This window comes from Suillus fuscotomentosus, assembly GCF_016647785.1.
Source record: "Suillus fuscotomentosus strain FC203 chromosome Unknown F5891scaffold_20, whole genome shotgun sequence".
Taxonomy (NCBI): domain Eukaryota; kingdom Fungi; phylum Basidiomycota; class Agaricomycetes; order Boletales; family Suillaceae; genus Suillus; species Suillus fuscotomentosus.
The window spans coordinates 301,945-319,603 of record NW_024539532.1 but is presented as its reverse complement, the minus strand read 5'-3'; the positions used below and the strand labels follow the sequence as shown (position 1 = coordinate 319,603).

The window sequence follows — 17,659 nt, the reverse complement described above, 5'->3', positions numbered from 1 at the left end:
TGATACTTGACCGTCAGAATTTCGTGTCTGAGCGTATTTCATGAGTAAGTAGTTGCCAAACGTCCTACAATGTATTGCTCCGTAGTAAGCGGAGGATATCTGCTTGGATTGGATGTGCTCGTGCAAGTGGGCAAACTCTCGATGATAGCGTCAAAATTCGGGTTGCAGAAGAATGCAATTGATTGCCGTGCGGGCGTCATGCCTTCGGTAGCGTTGATCTTCGTTGCAGGCGGGGCAACTACACGATGGAGAGTTGAACGGAGAACATCGTTACTCCAGCGCGCCAAAAGGTCCCCAGCGTTGACAAAAATTGTTCCAGGCTATGGAGATAGAGAGTTAAAAACTCGAAGAGCAAGCCGAGGAGAAGAAAACGAACGATGGGTGAAGCAGGTTGATAATGCTTAGTATGAGGGTTCTGGACCTCTAAACCGCCAATGGAATCCTGGAACAAGAGTGTCAAAGTTCCGTAATCTAAGAGAAGAGGCAAGTCAAATTCGACGGCTGAGTGTCACTAAAAAGGAACGGACTCGCCTGTGTGAGAAGCGGCCCTGGCTTGACCGTTGCCTAAAAGTAAAGAGGTTCGAATAGCAAAAGCCGTAAGCTATGGTCCTGACGATCGATCTTATTGTCGAAGAAATCCTCAGGAAGGTCAAGACCCAACGCAATCGATTTCATGACCATAGTGTGCACTTCGTGGAAAGTCTATGGTAACAGAGACCCAGGGTCAAATCATTATGCGTGCAAATTTCTGCGTGCACGTACCTGGAAAAAGTGGAGCATCGTCTGCTTAAATCTAGGTACTTCAGTTTCCTGAGGCCACTTATTACTGAACGTAGGATGATTTTCACGTCCGATTTCCATAGATTCCTTGGTGTCTGGAGCCTTTGCGCGTAATACAGCGATCTCGGCCGCATCCATTGAAGTGGTGACACGCTCACGGCCAACTTGAACATAACCACGGTTAGCCTTAGGGTCGTCCCATGCCAGCCTTGCCTTGGTCTCTTCGTGCTAATTTAGTTTGGGTAGCATTTGCAGTATAATTGAAGGACGTACAGATCACGAGATAGGGGGACTAGCAGTCACATGAAGAATGTTGGACTCTTCCCGGGTCACTAGCTCTGCAGCGCGAGTGGGATACAGATTGAAGTGAGGATACACACGAGGATCTACATGCTCTGTGAGAAAAGGGAAAAAACCGTGATGTAGAACTCACAAATGACCAAGAAGGGGTACGTGCTACTCGAAACGGAAGGCTTGCTGTTAGTTATGTCCGCCTCCTCACTCGCTAATTCTGCCGCGCGGGCAGGATACAGATCGAAGTGCAGATACACGGCAGGATCTACATACACTATGAGAAGATGGCTAAGAAAAAACTGAATGCGGAACTCACAAATGACAAGGAAGGGATACACTGGAACAGAGAACTTGCCATTGGTCATATCCTCCTCCCGACTCGTCAATTCTGCCGCACGGGCGGGATACAGATCGAAGTGGGGGTACACAGCAGGATCTAGGTACTCCGTGAGAAGCAAGTAAGAGGACATAATGTAAAACTCACAAATGACCAATAAGGGGTACGTGCTGCTCGAAATGAAAAGCTTATTGTTGGTAATGTCCTCCTCCCGACTTGCTAATTCTGCCGCACAGGCGGGATACAGATCGAAGTGTGGATACACAGCAGGATCTGCGTACTTTGTGAGAAAGCGAGTAGTAGGACATAATGTAGAGCTCACAAATGACCAAAAAGGGATACGTGCTACTTGTAGCGATGAACTTGCTGGTCGTCAGATCCGTGTCATCACGGGACGCATGTGTCTGAACACGTGGATACAGGTCAAAGTGAGGATAAGCGGGAGGATCTACATGAAGCAAATTAAGTATCGGGCAATTGCTCACTTTCACTTGAGCCAACTCACAAGGGCAAACGTGTAGAGTTCAAAGGTTTTGAATCAGAATAATGAGAATAACAAACGGTCACATCTTACATTGGAGATGGTCGATCAGCACAGTCGTAAGGAGGAGAATTGGCAGGGACTTTGTCATCGAAAGACGAAACAGACCAAATTCACATGATACCTAACACAGCCAAACATCGGCTTGTTGTCAATATGCAAACAACGCGTAAATAAACCCCTACTTACCACTAACCATGCCTCGGACATGCGCTACTAAAAACCAACCTACTCTGGTGAGTCAATCCAAAAGTACACCTGCTAAGCCCAGACGCGTCCAACCACGTTTCGCCGTGCCGCATGTAGGATCTCGTTTGGGAGTTTGAGGGCTACGAGTTCTATCTAGTCCGAGTCTGGTGAGAGTGGGATGGTTGCACTTGACAGTACGTTTCAGCTTGTTTGATTTCACTTTTGATAATTTGGTGTGAGCAGTACTTATCTTATTCTATCTTCGATGCTTCATTTTTGATTTCCTCATTCCCTCTGGTTTCGACGTATCTGTATGTCTTTTACGATAGCTTTATTTGCTTCATCTAACGAGTTCTTTTGATTTCTTTCCCCACACTTTCAATTCTTTTATTGAGTTCATTTTTGTATTATCTTCCGCTACTCACAACACTCATTCCAACGGAAGTTTGAATATTTACTTTCCTCTGTATCATTTGGAAGCTCTCGACGCCACAATTGCAGAGGCGCGCCTGCAGCTCCTCCGCAGTCACGGTTTCTCTACGAGCACGCAGTACGATGATCCGAAGCTTCGAGTACTAGTCTCGGTTGCCTTGTGTGCACATATTCACCAACTTATTCTGGACGTTTGACGCGGCTAAAGCAAGGAAACTAGTAAGTACAATAGTTGTTGTCGCCATTCTAACTAATTGTTTCTAGGTTCCCGAAGGTACTAAAGACCATCCTCTCGTGACTTCATCCACTGCCGGCGACGCTAAACGGCTCTACACACACATCAGCGGCTACACATCAGCGGCTACATCCATTCTCGCCTTACGTGTCTGCTATGGCAGTCTCAACGATTCGGAAGAGCAGAGGAAGGTATGTGACTTGATTCCCTGTGTACAGATATCCACTCATCTTAATCTAGGAATATGACAATGAACCGAACACGCTTGTGAGTGATATTGTTGCCGTCATCATCTATCCTGACGGATTGTTTCTAGGCTACTGGAAACAAATAGGACAAGACTGTCCAGTGTCAATACAGGCAAGATGTACTAGTAGATCTCCACTCCTTCGCGTTACACAATCAATGCCATTTTCCATCCTACCCATCGCATTACGGACACTTTTAACACTTACCCCGTACTTAAGTAGTTCTGTTAACTGCAAACGACGTTTGCTTGGCAACGTCACGAGAATTTGTACAGAGACCAGCCTCGCGTGCAAGAGCCTCTTCCCACCCTTCCTCAAATAGTTCTGCATGCTCAGATGGGTGCACGACGCTTCCTGCGATCTTGCCTTGATTTTTAGTCCGCAGCTCGTCTCGCCATACGTCGACCACCTTAGGTACTTCGCTGTGCCGAAATCAGTTTTAAAATTACATTCACGGCTGAATCACACATACCTTGGTGCATATGTTCGTGCAAAGAGCGCAGCTTCTGGTGCACGATTCGTTTTCAAGAGTAGATCCACACACGGTTTGGCCTCGCCCAGTTGAAACAGCGTCGCAAACGCCAAATTTTCTGCACCCTTCTCAGCAGCCGTCGCTGCAAGCTTCTGCAGCCCTTCTCAGTCGCCCATCAAAAGCAGAAGAAGCATCAGCGCACTCAAATCACCCGCCTTTTCGAACGCCTCCCGAGCCAGGTCAAATCGCCATACCATGAGGGCATGATCACCGATTGCTTTCCACTTCGTCTCCGATTCTGGCTCTGAGACGGAGCGTGCAATCCTGACCGCCGTGTCTAGGTCATCGAGCTGCATTGAGAGGTCGAACTTGTGATCGGGGTCTGTGGTGACCTGCAGAGCAAGCTCCTTGAGGTCTGAGGAAAGAGAGGCTGAATCATGGGCCCTAATAAGTAATTAAAACCGTACATACCTCGACCCTCCAGAAACAGAGCAACTTTGTTTAACTGTTCCTCAGGAAAAGTGGGCAAAATGTCGGCCGCCAAGTTCATGTCACCACGGAGGACGGCTGTCTGGTATTCAACAACGCTAGAGGACAACGAATGCCCAAGGTCCATGCTGTATGTAGCATCCAAGCCAAGATTGAGAGGCATGAGATATGTAGACTGTGATGATAATATGGCGTCGGCGTCATTCAGTACAAGTGACACTTGTCAAATACACACGTGATGTAGACGGGTCCGTGGACTTGCAGGTGACGAATTTCGAAACGTTTTGAGTGACTTGGAGATTAGTATCATACGCATCATTAGCCCTACTAACGCCAGTCAAATCAACCTTAAGTCACAGTTATGAGAGTGGCACGCGTACAGGATTTACATCAAAAGGAGAGGTCATTGTCCACTTCCTCTCCAGCATCATCACACTCACGATCAGATGCTTCCTCGTCCTCGTCCTCGTCTTCCTCGTCTTCCTCGTCTTCCTCGTCTTCCTCTTCCTCGCCACGTTCACCTTCCTCTTCCTCAGCTGGATCATCATCCATCTGCTGTTCGTTGTCATCTTTTTCATTTCGGCCCGCATTTATTTGGCCTTCATCAACATCCATAGCTTCCACAGGTGCCGATGAATCGAAGCCAGAACAGTGTCTCACCACCCTTCGCAGACTTGCTGGGTGTCCTACCCCTAAGTGAGTATAACGCAGAAACATATCGCGATCGACAAAACTAAGTCCAACAGATAGCTTGAGTCGCTATTGAAGCCAGAAGAAGACGCGCTGGACTCACATTCCAACGTAATATGCTTCCCAGTCATCTAACTCCTTCTCGGCACGTGCTAACGATTTTCCATGGCGAAGTGAACTAACACCGCGCCTTGAAGCGAATGCGGGAATTAAATGGGCTCCTCAAATGACTTGGCCTGGATCAAGAAATCCGAACGCGTCACGGTCCGACTCTTCGACAAATGCTACCTTGGGAAGGCGAGCGTGTTGCAAGCCTGACTGGTAGCCTGACGATACTAATGGTGCAAGCCACCTGACATAGAGGACCTCGAGGTGCCGTGTCTCGGTTCGACCAGCGACGTCTTGAAGCCACGTGTCCATATGATAAATGCCCAGTACACAAGCGTACCAGTATGGGTGGCTAGGTGAGGTTTCTCCTGAAAGTACCATAATATCTGCATGTGTCCTGGGATTGACAGTATTGTAGTCGCGCCTCATGTCGTAGGTAGTATAGTGTACCCTCATCGTTTGTACCGAGTAAACCGTATTGTTGGGAATGATAACCGAATTACGTTCCTCATCTGTGAACGTATGGTCGCAATGAGTAACGTCCAGCTTCCTCAGCCTATACAAAATATGATCTTTTAGCTTAGGAATGAAGTTCTGCAGTAGTCTTAAGCGAACTGGTGGTTAAATGGGCTGAAAAAATCATTTCACCTCAGTAGCTGGATCATCGTCGTGTTCTTTGAGGAAATGGAACAAAGAAACTGGATCGTTTCGACTTGTTGCGATAAAATGATGGTCTTTGGACAATGACGAGGCAGGAGAGTCGGCCGGTGATTGGTTGCTCGAGGAAGAGATACCAGCTGCCTCCGCGACTCGCCGTAGTACACGGCGCCTGCGTTCGTGTTTCGCTAGCTGTGCCGGAGTGTCTAACTTGCTAGTTAGCGGATAGAATGCTTTCAAGGCTCTGTGCGCCAGCTCCCCCTAGCCAATAACATGATTTCAGAAACGCCCTTGGAAGAGAAGAGACAATGCTTACAATCTGAGTGGTAAAAGAATCTGTCGTACCGAAGAGTTTAATGGTTCGTACATAATCACCCATTGCATGAAACTTGTAGGTGTTCAAATTGAACCTTTTCACCTTTGGTCCGGCAGGTTCTGAAGGAGTATTATTAGGAGCATGCTGGGCAAGCCGTCGTTGGCGAGCTGCCTTCTCCTTCGGTAATTCCACAGTGGTAAAGGCAGCGCAAGTAAAGTTACGGAAGTTCCGTAACTGTTTAGAGAGAATCTTGAATGTGTTCTTGAACAGACCCAGTGTCGACTCTGAATGGATCCTTAGCTTGGCAAGTGCGTGCCACTGGCAAAATCTATATAAAAGAGACTGCACAATCGCATCATGGCGAGGTGGAAACAACCCCTCGAATACAGGTATCGCACACTAGAGAGGCCCCTATCAGCTAAGTAGAGAATAGTAAGTAAAGCGAGAACAACCTGCAAGATGTCTTCAAAGTCTCGTGCCGCAAGTCTCTTCATCTCGGACGTGTTGTTCGTAAATGTTCGAATCACCCCATTACCGAACATCGGAACCTGACGAAATCTATGATGGGAGAGAGTTGTTACACGACAGAAGCAGTATGCAAACGCCACTTACCTCGAGTCTAAAGTCGAAACCAGCTGATTCCCCCCGGGAAGTGCATAAAGAATCCTGACGAGGTGAGTAAATAATGCCTTCCAAGTACCGAGCTCGCATTCGTGCATAAAGTCTACAACGAGCATCTGAAATGGGTTAAGGCCTAGCGTGCCCAGCCTCTCGACGAACTTGTTCTGTGAGTTATTTTCTAAGCCAGTACAACAAAGCGGCAGACAGCTTGTACTTACTAATACAGGTACCCACGAGCCTTCTCCAAGCGTCTCGTCAACCTTCGCACCGTCAACAGTGTTTCCACACGTATAGATGAACCCTCGGGCTTTAACAATGTTGGTTTCGACGTAGACCCGAAGATGATTTATACGGTTCTTCATGTCGTTAACAAGGCCTAGAAAAGAAAACATACTTTTCGGAATGAGACAACGGGGACATGGGCATGAGCCCATGTCCTTAATGGTGGCAATCAAAACCCTGAAAATCTTTGAGTAATCCTTCAAATTTCAACGACTAAACGCACTTTTCGGGATAATCGGCTGAGTATGTGAATATACGAGGGTATATCCTGCGTAAGACACCATCGGCACATCTTAATATAATGCCATGGCGATATGCGTGAAGAAATTCTTTGTCTAGTAAGATATCCCAGCATCCGTGGAATAATTCGCGTCGACAGTGCGTGTGAAGGGCAGCCATGCCGCTTTTTGATATTCGAGGCAAGTCGTTCAGAACGTCCTTGATTTTATCAGGCAGCTAACACGGAATATGAAATAATGTTTCGACTGTACACATATGGCAACTCACCGACGGTAAAAACCCGACAAGGTGACATGCACCAGATTTTGGTGCAGAACGTGCGTACTTGGTGAGATTTCCGAAGTACATGTACAGGGGCCAGGCCTTTGCCGTTCCGAAGTTCGCAAGATGCGTGGCATCCGAAAAAAACATGAGAGAAGCAACTACCCGTTCCAGTGTGCATCCGGGCTCCCTTGGGAGCTTCTGCACCTCGTCTTGGGCATCTAGCCACGAGTCAGATGTATATAACTCATCGAAGATGCGCTCTTCATGGTCGTCCAACGGATCCTTCCACAAACGCTTGAATGGCGAAAGGTGAAATGCGTTTGCTTGGATATCCACGAAAGCTGACCGAATTACTTCGACTAGGGGACGAAAATGGAATCCGGGAACAGAAAATGGTCTCGCATCCTCCTCCTTTGATTTCGTCGGAATCTCGATAGTGACACTGGCCTGGGTCCAATCGTCCGAACACTCTATTTTCCTGCCGGGGTCGCTGTCCAATTCCCATAAACTCCTCCTTACCGAGAAGTCCTCCAGATGCTTTACATCAAAATCGTCCGCCAGAATCACTTCCTTCACGAGACGGGCAACTTCAGTCTCGGATTTCCGGCTACTGCCAGAATTCATCCATGACATGAGTCTATAGACTGTCATGTTAGGAAATGGATATGGAGGCAGGAGGATATCTGGATGGGTGTCTTGCATGGTTGTCGGACACATGGTTGAAAGTAATGAGGAGAGCACAAATTTATCTGGCTCAAAGGATGGGCGACGAGGGTACTGTCGGGAAAGTCCAAAAGAGTTGAAAGTAGTCTGAAGTGTGTCTCATAACGTTAATAGAACTCTGCGTATTCTAGATTGAGGCGGGCGTGGATTTTGAGTGGGCAAAACACCAGCTATATCAAAGTTGTTGGTATCCTCGTCAGACAGAGGAAGATCCTCAAAATGTTTCGGTATTCGTCCCATCGAAGTGTGTGAAGGTTCTTCTGATAAGTGAAGCGCAAAACAGTAACTCAGGTATCAGTCGACTGCTAGGTGACCCGTTGCTGAAGACATACCCATAGCATCAGCCTCGAACGGTGCCGTGTTGTCGAAGCCTTCATGATGAGTTTCAAAACCTGCTATGCCGGCAGACAAGCTAGCTTGGCTCGTCCAGCGGTCCCTGCTTAATGATTTGCAGGGAATAATGGGCTTTGAGCGGTCATGCTCTGCCAGTGCACGGGGCCGGCGAACCGGCAATACTTTCTAAAGATCACGACTGGTCAGACGTGTTTGTGCTTCCGAACTTCGAGTGTATGTAGAACTTCAACTACCAGACTCACCAAAGAGTTAGTTGAGCCTGATTGAACGGTCGCAGATTGTGTCAGAGTTAGTCTAGCAGCTACCGCGTCTCTAGCCCTCTCTTTTCTTTTCTCGCTAGCTAGAACGCTGGACCGCTGGTAAAATTTGCATGATGCACGATGCCTGTTGAGTCCTCGACTACTATCGGTTGTTTTTTCCCATGGACAGCCTGGGGCACTGCAAGATATCATCAAATTAACAAAGAGCAAAAGAAAAATGAGCCATATAACTCGTGCTGTGCCAGCTTGAATGCGCATGAAGTTTGACTCGAACTTCGAGTCCCGGTGCCCGACATGGCCAGGTTATTTTACTAATAAGCACGAATGCCACCGGCTCGGTGTTTTGCGGACTTAAGCACGTCACTACTGGTAGCCTACACTAGTATAGCTAGGCCGCTATCGGCTACATTCACAGGAAGATGCGAGAAGAGGTCTTCTTTCTCATGTGTCGAAGTTCTGGGATGTCGCTGGGCGGGGACTTGTGTAAGTCTTTGCCACAATTGCCCATAGAATGGCCTGGCGAATGACAGGTTCATGTATGTACCCGATGGAATTTAAAAGTACTTGCCTCTTCACAACACTATTCTGATTGTCCGAGTCACCCAGCCCATCGAATTTCAGAAGCGCGATCTCAATCTGGAACATGCAATTGTCCATGCATTCAGAGACATCGTGTTGCTTTCCTACATCCAAGTATTTAGACATGACATCATTCAGAGTATAGTGTGCCTCACCAAACATCATGACCGAGTCTGATTGAGTAGGCTTGCGTGTAGGTAAGGGAGGAGCCGTCTTCTGCTCCTCAACCTGCGGGTTCTCATGGTTCACAACCTCCACATCTGGAAGCGGGGATGGTAGTGGCATCGTGCTTGACGAGCTGTCCCCATGCAAGCGAGGAGACATCCATATCCATGCGTTGCTCGTCGCGTGGCCGCTTACTGAGAACCGAGCCATTTGAGTCAGGTGACCGCACGGGCCCGTCCTCAACAAGCGTTGCATCTGTGTCGTCTCTTGATGTTACGATACGAGTGCTAACTTCGCAAGATCGATAGTCGGTGTGACAGCCTGGTTCTCACAGAATTGGAGCTGCCAAAATAAATCGGACAACTGACTGACGACTACATTGATGATAGTTTTAGCTCGGGGTAAAAGGAGTGGGTGGCAGACATACATTTCTTTGATCACAGTATCTCGCGCCGCGTAATTAGCCGTCCGCCAACCCGATGCCGTTTCAGGTCGTCCTCCGAGTACTTCCTTCTCTCGTCTTCAAGGGCCTTCACATCAATGTTGGCCATGGAAGCGACAGCTTCACGAAGCTCCCTAATTGTTTAGAAGTATTGGAGCAGCGAGTTCAAATAACAGGTGTTTCCAAGTTGATTCAGGCCTCTTGGAAGATCAGCACGCATTGAAATATTTCCAGCTGAAGCGCCTCGGTTAAATAGTACATCAAAACCTGGGAAGGTACTTACGATCTTTGCCTTCCTCTAGAAATGACGCAGCCAGCTGCTGTCCCTCACTTCTGCAATTGTTCTCAACGCTTCGCGCCACTTGTCAGAATGATGGGGCTGCTCCTCGACCTATTGATGTTCATCAGAGCCGCAAATGAGGCCACGGAGCCTCGCATACCCGCATCATGAACACCGTCAACACAAGTTCATCGTCCACATCCGCGGACACCTCTAGTACCCATATAGGCGAAGATGAGAATATCTAAGTACCGTCAATACTGAGCAGATCTAAACGAGCGGACTGTTCCACTGCTTACCATGTTGTAGGGGTTATTCCTAACGTCTTCCACGTCTGCAGCAGAGGTATATACTCCGCAAGGGTGCTTCTATCGTTGAGGACGGAGGTGCGAGAGTGAGAGTGATTGGGGGACGAGCAGGACTTGATGCGCCCGCTTCTAGGAATGACTTTATTGGGGATGAGCCAGGTTTTGGGGGTAGTGATGTATGCAAGGGCGAGCTGGAGATACTGGGTGTCGATAGCAAAGCAGAGAACGAAGCTGCTGGCAGCTCCACTTTGGATGGTTCTGCTGGTGTCGATGCGGGAGCTAGTATCTCTTGCCGTGTACTGGACTCTTGTAAAGCAGCTGCCTTGGCTCGCGCTTGTGGACTTGTCAAGAACTTTGCGAAGAAGTATTCGCTATTATTACTCGTTTCACCCAACTCTGGTTCTCGTTTGCATTTTAGGTTGTTGCTTGTACCACTGGTGCCTCTATTGCCCATCATGGCGCGCTCCTTCATGGTCGCCTCCTTGATGACAGGTAGAACCTTGTCTACAGCATCCTTAAATTCTCCGAATGTATTGGGAAAAGCAAACAATGGGGGCCGGGAGAAAGGCAGTTGCAGGGACCAGAACGTAGTGTAGAAACCTGAGAATGACATGAGGCACAGAACATCACGACAGAGTTCTAACCTACCGTCCTTTTTCTCAACGTCCTTGACACCTTCCCACATGGGTCCGTGCTCTCCTCGCAAATTGACACCACTTCTTTCACCCAGAGGGAAAACGCCACTCAGAAAGGTCAATATACGACCACAAAATATCGTCGTAGAGCCCATCTTTGAAAGGCGACGCAGAAGATCATTGAGAGTGCGCAGTAGTATGAGCGCCTTGCCCTTCTGCGGGACCATGTCCTTGGTAAGTCTTGACTTGATCCAAGAGAATATTTGTGAGCAAGACGTGATAGTCTGTGTTTCGAGAAGGGACAGTGATTGTATCGTCAAGTGCGAACGGACGAATGGAGAGAATATACAAATGATAGTCACGGTAAAGCCAATGAACGAATGCAAAGTCCTCGTCAAATGAGGCACACCATACGGGTATACAGTGAAGGGACTTGGAAAATGTAGGGACAGTGATCGTATCGTCAGGTGCGAACGACCGAATGGAGAGAATATGCAAATGATAGTAAAGTCAATGAACGAATGCAAAGTCCTCGTCAAATGAGGTACATCATACGGGTACAGTGAAGGGACTTGGAAAATGTAGGGACAGTGATTGTATCGTCAGGTACGAAGTTCGAACGAATGGAGAGAAGGCTGATATACAAATGATAGTAAAGCCAATGTACGAATGCAAAGTCCTTATACTGCATGCATACCCGAAGGGCGACCATCACGGTCACTTCCGCGAGAGTATTGCTCTTGGTATTTGAAATAACTTGATGCTGGAGGGCTGGTATACGGGAGAGCTGGCGCACAGTCCGACTTGAGCGGGCCAGTGCCTCTGGCTAGGTCGATATGGCAAGGAGACGTGGAATAAGGTATTCCGGTGGGAGTTCCCTTTTTCTTGTTGCGCAAATCGATGGTCGAGGACTGAGGCATGTTGCATGGTCTGATCAAATATGTCAACAGACTGGGAGGAGCTATGGCCAAAAAAATAGATACCTCGCTACCGTAATTAGTGGGTAGAGACCTGGAGATGGTCGATCTTGAACCCGGAGGACATGACGCTGAATCCATCTAAAAGTAGCACCGTACTCTTTGACTGCGTCTCGGCCGAACGCAAAGAAAAGGAAGAAGAAAACGGACGCAATCGGTATCATGAACCAAAGAGCGAATGTCCAGGCTAATTCCGAAGGAGGGATAATGGCAAGGCGACTTCTAGCCAGTTAGAATGCACATTCTCCCAACTAATCCAAGGACGAAGGCCTGGTCGCATGGTCCACCACATGTTGAGTATAGTCACCAGCAAGCCAAAGAACATCTCGACGATTGCCATGCTCATAAGGCGAAAATAGCGACTAGGGGTGAGTGCTGAACCAGTATTTTTGAGATGCTTGGAAAATAATGCCCGACGTTTCCAGAAGTGCGAGAAGGCGGTTGCTAGGCATTTGTAAGGTCAAAATGGATAGTGCTGTGAGGCAGAAAAATATTCACCTGTGAATATGCCAGCGCCAAGAGAGAAAGCCAATGGCGGAACCCAAATCAAGAATATAGAAGCAATAGACACATAGATTGTTGGACGACAACCAAAACATTCGATGATATCAAATCTGTGTCCCTGGACAATGTAGTCTGGGATATGTTAGGTAAGACAATGATACGAAAGGCACGGGACGCACGCAAGGCCATGTATATGAGAGGAACTCCGAAGCACAAAGTAGACTCCACTATCTGGCGACAACACTTTTTAGAGTGCGTCAGGCTGAGGTCTCGAATGGCGGCTACACGTTCAAGATGCATGCAAAGGCTGAACATGGCAGCAGCTAGCGCTACCGTGCTGCCAACTTCAAGCTTAGTCGCTGTAGAAGGATGAGCAAAAAAACAATACAGGCGGCGAGCGGCTTACTGATGTCACACCATACACACTCTTTCCCTCCTTCCTCAGTTTTCACCAACCTCGCCTCTAGCTGTGCTCGTAAACTACCATCAGATGCAATATGCGGGGATGTGCTGTGAATGGACGTTAGCGTCTATTATTTCAATCCTCCGATTCGTCGTTGTATATTGGGGGAGGGCATGCAGGAAAACTCACTCAAACCCCGCTCCATCTTGTTCTCCGAGTGGCGTTACGATCGCAGAGACATACCGTGTCCCATGTTCGGACCTGGTATCAGGTTTGATGGTAGTAGGGTGAGGTAAGGGCGTGAGAGCTGCGACCTTACTGTCCAATACAGATGTTAACATATGCGAGGAACGAGGTGAACATATCATGCATCACAACTTGATTTATTGCTGCACGAACCCTGGCTTGGACATCGGGATAGAGTATCATGGCCAGCAGGAATATCCGCAATACGGATGTAGACTGCCGGACATCAAGGTAAGGAAGAAGTGATAAGGATTCTCTAAACCAATGGCTCACCGTGTCTATGCCACCTAGGATACCGTATCTGCATCAAAAAATTGCTTGGTAAGCACACTTTCTTTGACCATCCGCGTCTTGTGCGTGTTGTGAGGTGTTGTGACGCGACTGAACGACTTTCAAGATCTGATATTGGATATGATCATAATTAGATCTGAGTCCGAATCGATTATCGATTGCAAGTCATGCCAGATAGGCTTCCGCGACCAACTTATCATCACCGCGCAGCCACCTCACTAATTCTTAGACTCACGTCAAAACTGACTTGTACTACGTACACATGTCACGTCAGACTCTGTTCTCGAACGAGTCTGAGCCTTCCAGATCGCATAGAAACGCAGTCACGCACCCAGCGCCGGTGAATCACGATGATCAGTTGTTACTAAAGCAACTCAATGACTCAGTCTTCGCAGGTTAATCCTAGCTTACCAATTCATGGAATTTTCGCCTCACTTAGACACAATGAGTTGCAGCCTGCTCCGCTGAACTTTGAGTCTCCGAGTCTCTACAGCAATAATCCTTGGCCTACTCTCCACGAAGATGACTCCCGTCCCGGACCCGATTTATATGCCAATTCTCTCTACCCTGAAGCACCACCAACCCTGCAATTTAATCAGACCCGCCCCCCTGCTACATCTTACCACGATCCAGTCCCAAATCCTCCACCAGAGGTACCAGCAATCAACTGGGTACAGGGATTGTTTGACAATCTTGGCACGTCTGGTTCACAAGCCGGCTACCAGGAGGCAGGCCCCTCCGGTAGCTCGCAAAACCCCGACATCTTACCAAAACTCACCTTCGACGATGACATAGCATATACGTCCCTATCGACCACCCGCATCTCCTCACGTCCTGTGCGACGTATTAAACCTTACGACAGAAATCGCCCCTCGAGGGGTGCTCGATGTCGCAACCCCATCCAGGGGGAAGGTGAACTCATGGAGGCCATGTATCGCTCCATATTCAATGGGGCCTTCATGCCCGAACCGCTTGAAGTCATCAAAATGGTGCGCAAAATCTTATGTCCAACACTGGAATCATACGCTGATAGCAGTAAGTCTCTGAATCTTTAAAATATTACCATCTGATAACAGACTTCTGTCAGTCCAATGGTCCATAACGGCGGTAGGGCAGGCGGGGGTACAGAAATTTTTTGGGGTTCTTGCGGCTTTAAGAGATGATATAAAGGAACTTACAAGAGCTTGGGTGGTGCTGGAGTACCAAATCCCCCTCTACACGCAAACCATGCCAGTGGTTAAATCGTTCGTCGAGGCGCTTATCAGGGATTACGTATATCTCAAAGGACCCATTAGCGTAAGTTTTGAGGTCTCCTTCCTTTTAGTTCTATGATTGATCACAGTGTTGTATTAGGTGCTGGGAATAATAACTAACCTACCGTTCGGGCACTGAGCAGTCATAGGCTTTGTGAAACACTTACTGTTCCATGATCGCCAATATTGGCGATACATCAGCCCGACGCAAAATTTTGAGCCCCTCCTCGCGTACTCAAGCACACTACACACTTGGGGCTTAAACGAACTGTCTACCGGGTGTTTCTCCCCCCTCGATTTCGATACCATCGCTAGACAGCCTACGTACAATGCATTTGTCAAGCTTTTCCGATCGCTGACAGATGATCAACGTGATGCGTTGAGCACACATATTATGGCACGGGCTTAACCCACGTTTCAAAACTAGCTATCTGAGTAGGTCAGTAGTGGAATGTATCGAGTTCCTTATGTTTCCAATTAGTAGGAACCACGACTCGGGCTTCGCCGCGGCTGTGTCACCAACTACTAATTCTTTTCATTCAAGAGATGCTATTGACGCCAACGCCGAGTTGGTCAAGTCATGGCAATGGTTGCCATTGAGTACCGAGTCAGAGCCCTCCCATGATCACATCCGTGACTAACTTGACTTTAACTTGACTTAGATCCGGACTCGCAGTCACGGTAGCGACACGTCCGTCTGGAGTCCTCGGCAGAAGAGACGACGTTTAGCAATATTCGATCGGAAGTTACTAATTACACTGTACCAGCCGCTGCCAGGTGGGTCCAAATGTTGCAACTTGCACTCAACCCGTCAGCGCTTCAGCTGCACCGTGGCCTTTCGCACCTTACCTGTTTGACCACGTTTTGTGGCATTCGGTTTACAAGGCGCCCTGAACTACATAGCAGCGGTTTACTTCTGCTAAGGCATACATTATGAGCACTCACACGCATACACAGAGATCGACGGAGGCTCCAATGGACTTCCAGTTTACGTCTCGCCCCAGCAGTAATACAAAGCCAGTCTGGGCTAATAATGGCTCGAATGCACCCCGAAAACGTGTGTTTTCATTATGTTTGAATTCGAATCTTACTAACAAGTTTCAGGTCCATTTGATGACCTTCAACCCACGAGTCCGGCAATTCCTCAGCCACCTCAAACTCCCATATTTGGAGAGAACCGCAACGTGCCATTCATTTTCCAGACTCCAGCACTGCAGACTCCTCCAGTCCACCCGTGGGTGCCTCCCATGAATTTCTCACCTCAGAAAGTGTTTCCTGTGCAAGAGCTGCGCGATGTGGACATGTCCGAGCTTAGTCCTCCTAAATCTGAGGCTTCTGAGAAAGAAAACGGGAGAATGGTTGCCACAGGGGCGCTCAGAAGGGTCTTCAACTCGAGGCAGAAGGCTCGTACAAAAAGCCAACACGTTGTATCATTACGTGACGACCTGAGGTACGGCAGCGAGGAAGAAATTGATGGCGATATAGATCATGTACCCGTGACACAAAACACGTCAAACCACTACACACTCAACATACCGGCTAACCCAGCACCACGAACAGATACGCCACAGGTTCTGCTAGGGTGAGGCCATTTGTATTTACTCTCTCCGAGTACGCTGATCATGCTTCTCAAGATATCTACAGTTCTTCTTCAACCTGTCTTTGGTCATGGTGTTTCTTTATCTCCTAGTGCAGTTCATTCTCACAGTACAACGTGATGTTGCCCACCGCATCTCAGAATACTCAATGGGTATGATCTTCATCCCGGTGAATGCGTCTACTGAAATGAATTGTTGGTCAGATATCATGCAAGAGATCGGCATGTGTGCGACACAATACAGGAACAACCTATGTGAAAGCAACCCTGTGCCTGCCATGATCCAACAATGTGCATCTTGGAAAACATGCATGGATCGCGACCCAAACATGGTTGGCCATGCTCGAGTAGGTGCAGAACTCATTGCGGATGTCATCAATGGCTTTGTGGAGCCTATTAGCTGGAAGACATTGGTTAGTACATGCGAGTCCCTGCTGATCGGTGCACTGTACTGATTACATATTCATGCACAGGCTTTTACGTTGACGTCACTAACTTTCTTGACGGTCTTCGTGAATTCGTTGTTCTCCCTGTATCGCTCACGTCACGAAGCTGGTCATTCTCGGCCAAGTTATCCAGTCGCCCCTCAGTTTCCTCATCATTACCTTCCTTCTGCGCCGGCACCTCGGGGTTCTGGGCATGACGATATCTTCGGAGATGCACCTCGCAGAAGGCGTGGAGAATACGGGCAGACGATTAAAGTAAAATGACTGGTCTATTTTCTCTATCATTAAATCTACGGGGACGGATCATTGCATAGTATAGACCCACATCAAGCATTTTTATTCTTTGTGATGAACGTTCCTCCGATCACGTCTGGACGAGAGTGGAATGGTGCTGATGTTGCTGCTGCACTGCGTCGTCCACTTATAGATAACGGTTCTATCGACAATGTGCCTGATCGGCCCTGCAGTCACTCTTTTGCATCCTGGATGTCTCTCCCTCTTGATGAATTGACCCGTCGTCTGGAGAGGCTGTCAAGGGAAGATATCCAGTCTTGCATTCGAAGCTTACCCCATCCTCTACACATTCTCTATAACTCGCGATCACATCGCAAATCATGCAACGCCCTTGCCAACTACGCTCGTCAGCGGGCAATGTACCTTGCACAAGAAAATATACCCAGACCACCACTACGCGGCCAAACCAGCGGTCTTAGCTGCCTTCCTCGTCGGTCCTCCTTGGGGGAGAGCATCAGAACATTGGAGATCCATTGAGGAGTGCATGAGAATAAGCGCTTGCAATAGAATTATGGAGTTGATTCGACTTCGAGGTAAACAGATGCTTTTGTGAGGCTAGGGTCGGCCCGTTCTAATCGCATCAGAATGAATGTCGAGTTCGAGATAAACTTACACCTGTTTTCCAGAATATGCGGCATCGAATCACAGTCAAGTCCACGATACAATCACGGAGGGGCAGGTGGGAGCAAAAGCAAGTAAATCCGAAG

General features: G+C 48.1%; 5 protein-coding genes across 5 annotated transcripts; 1 reads left to right on the top strand and 4 right to left on the bottom strand.

Moving 5' to 3' along the window:
* Positions 1 to 38: 38 nt before the first annotated feature.
* F5891DRAFT_1221266 (uncharacterized protein) lies at positions 39 to 2,043 on the bottom strand (the record flags this gene model as incomplete). Its single annotated transcript, XM_041369430.1, has 10 exons — positions 39 to 320; positions 377 to 471; positions 615 to 702; positions 763 to 1,008; positions 1,084 to 1,166; positions 1,214 to 1,339; positions 1,391 to 1,510; positions 1,559 to 1,684; positions 1,734 to 1,859; positions 1,986 to 2,043. The coding sequence occupies 10 exons, from the start codon at positions 2,041 to 2,043 to the stop codon at positions 39 to 41; spliced, it is 1,350 nt and encodes a 449-aa protein (XP_041227310.1).
* Positions 2,044 to 2,951: 908 nt separating this feature from the next.
* Positions 2,952 to 4,144, bottom strand: F5891DRAFT_1127980 (coatomer WD associated region-domain-containing protein; the record flags this gene model as incomplete). Its single annotated transcript, XM_041364234.1, has 5 exons — positions 2,952 to 3,016; positions 3,336 to 3,478; positions 3,529 to 3,691; positions 3,731 to 3,943; positions 4,000 to 4,144. 5 exons carry the CDS (start codon positions 4,142 to 4,144, stop codon positions 2,952 to 2,954), a joined length of 729 nt encoding a protein of 242 aa, XP_041227309.1.
* Positions 4,145 to 10,979: 6,835 nt separating this feature from the next.
* On the bottom strand, positions 10,980 to 11,240 carry F5891DRAFT_1221262 (THO complex, subunit THOC1; the record flags this gene model as incomplete). The annotated part of the gene is made up of 1 exon (XM_041369429.1): positions 10,980 to 11,240. A coding segment is annotated over one exon (261 nt), but the record flags the coding sequence as incomplete, so codon positions are not given.
* Positions 11,241 to 11,322: 82 nt separating this feature from the next.
* Positions 11,323 to 13,166, bottom strand: F5891DRAFT_1277522 (putative fungal pheromone GPCR, STE3-type; the record flags this gene model as incomplete). Its single annotated transcript, XM_041370270.1, has 7 exons — positions 11,323 to 11,871; positions 11,925 to 12,105; positions 12,171 to 12,362; positions 12,417 to 12,554; positions 12,602 to 12,781; positions 12,829 to 12,932; positions 13,015 to 13,166. 7 exons carry the CDS (start codon positions 13,164 to 13,166, stop codon positions 11,622 to 11,624), a joined length of 1,197 nt encoding a protein of 398 aa, XP_041227307.1. The 3' UTR covers positions 11,323 to 11,621.
* Positions 13,167 to 15,403: 2,237 nt separating this feature from the next.
* Positions 15,404 to 16,707, top strand: F5891DRAFT_1027599 (Di-sulfide bridge nucleocytoplasmic transport domain-containing protein). Its single transcript, XM_041361448.1, has 4 exons — positions 15,404 to 15,672; positions 15,720 to 16,197; positions 16,250 to 16,365; positions 16,417 to 16,707. The coding sequence occupies exons 1-4, from the start codon at positions 15,549 to 15,551 to the stop codon at positions 16,665 to 16,667; spliced, it is 969 nt and encodes a 322-aa protein (XP_041227306.1). The 5' UTR covers positions 15,404 to 15,548; the 3' UTR covers positions 16,668 to 16,707.
* The last annotated feature ends 952 nt before the right edge of the window (positions 16,708 to 17,659 follow it).

Coding starts and splice junctions, on each gene's coding strand:
- F5891DRAFT_1027599 (XM_041361448.1), top strand. CDS start 15,549: ATGAGCACTCACACGCATACACAGAGATCGACGGAGGCTCCAATGGAC. Junction 15,673..15,719: donor CTCGAATGCACCCCGAAAAC/GTGTGTTTTCAT, acceptor AACAAGTTTCAG/GTCCATTTGATGACCTTCAA. Junction 16,198..16,249: donor ACGCCACAGGTTCTGCTAGG/GTGAGGCCATTT, acceptor ATGCTTCTCAAG/ATATCTACAGTTCTTCTTCA.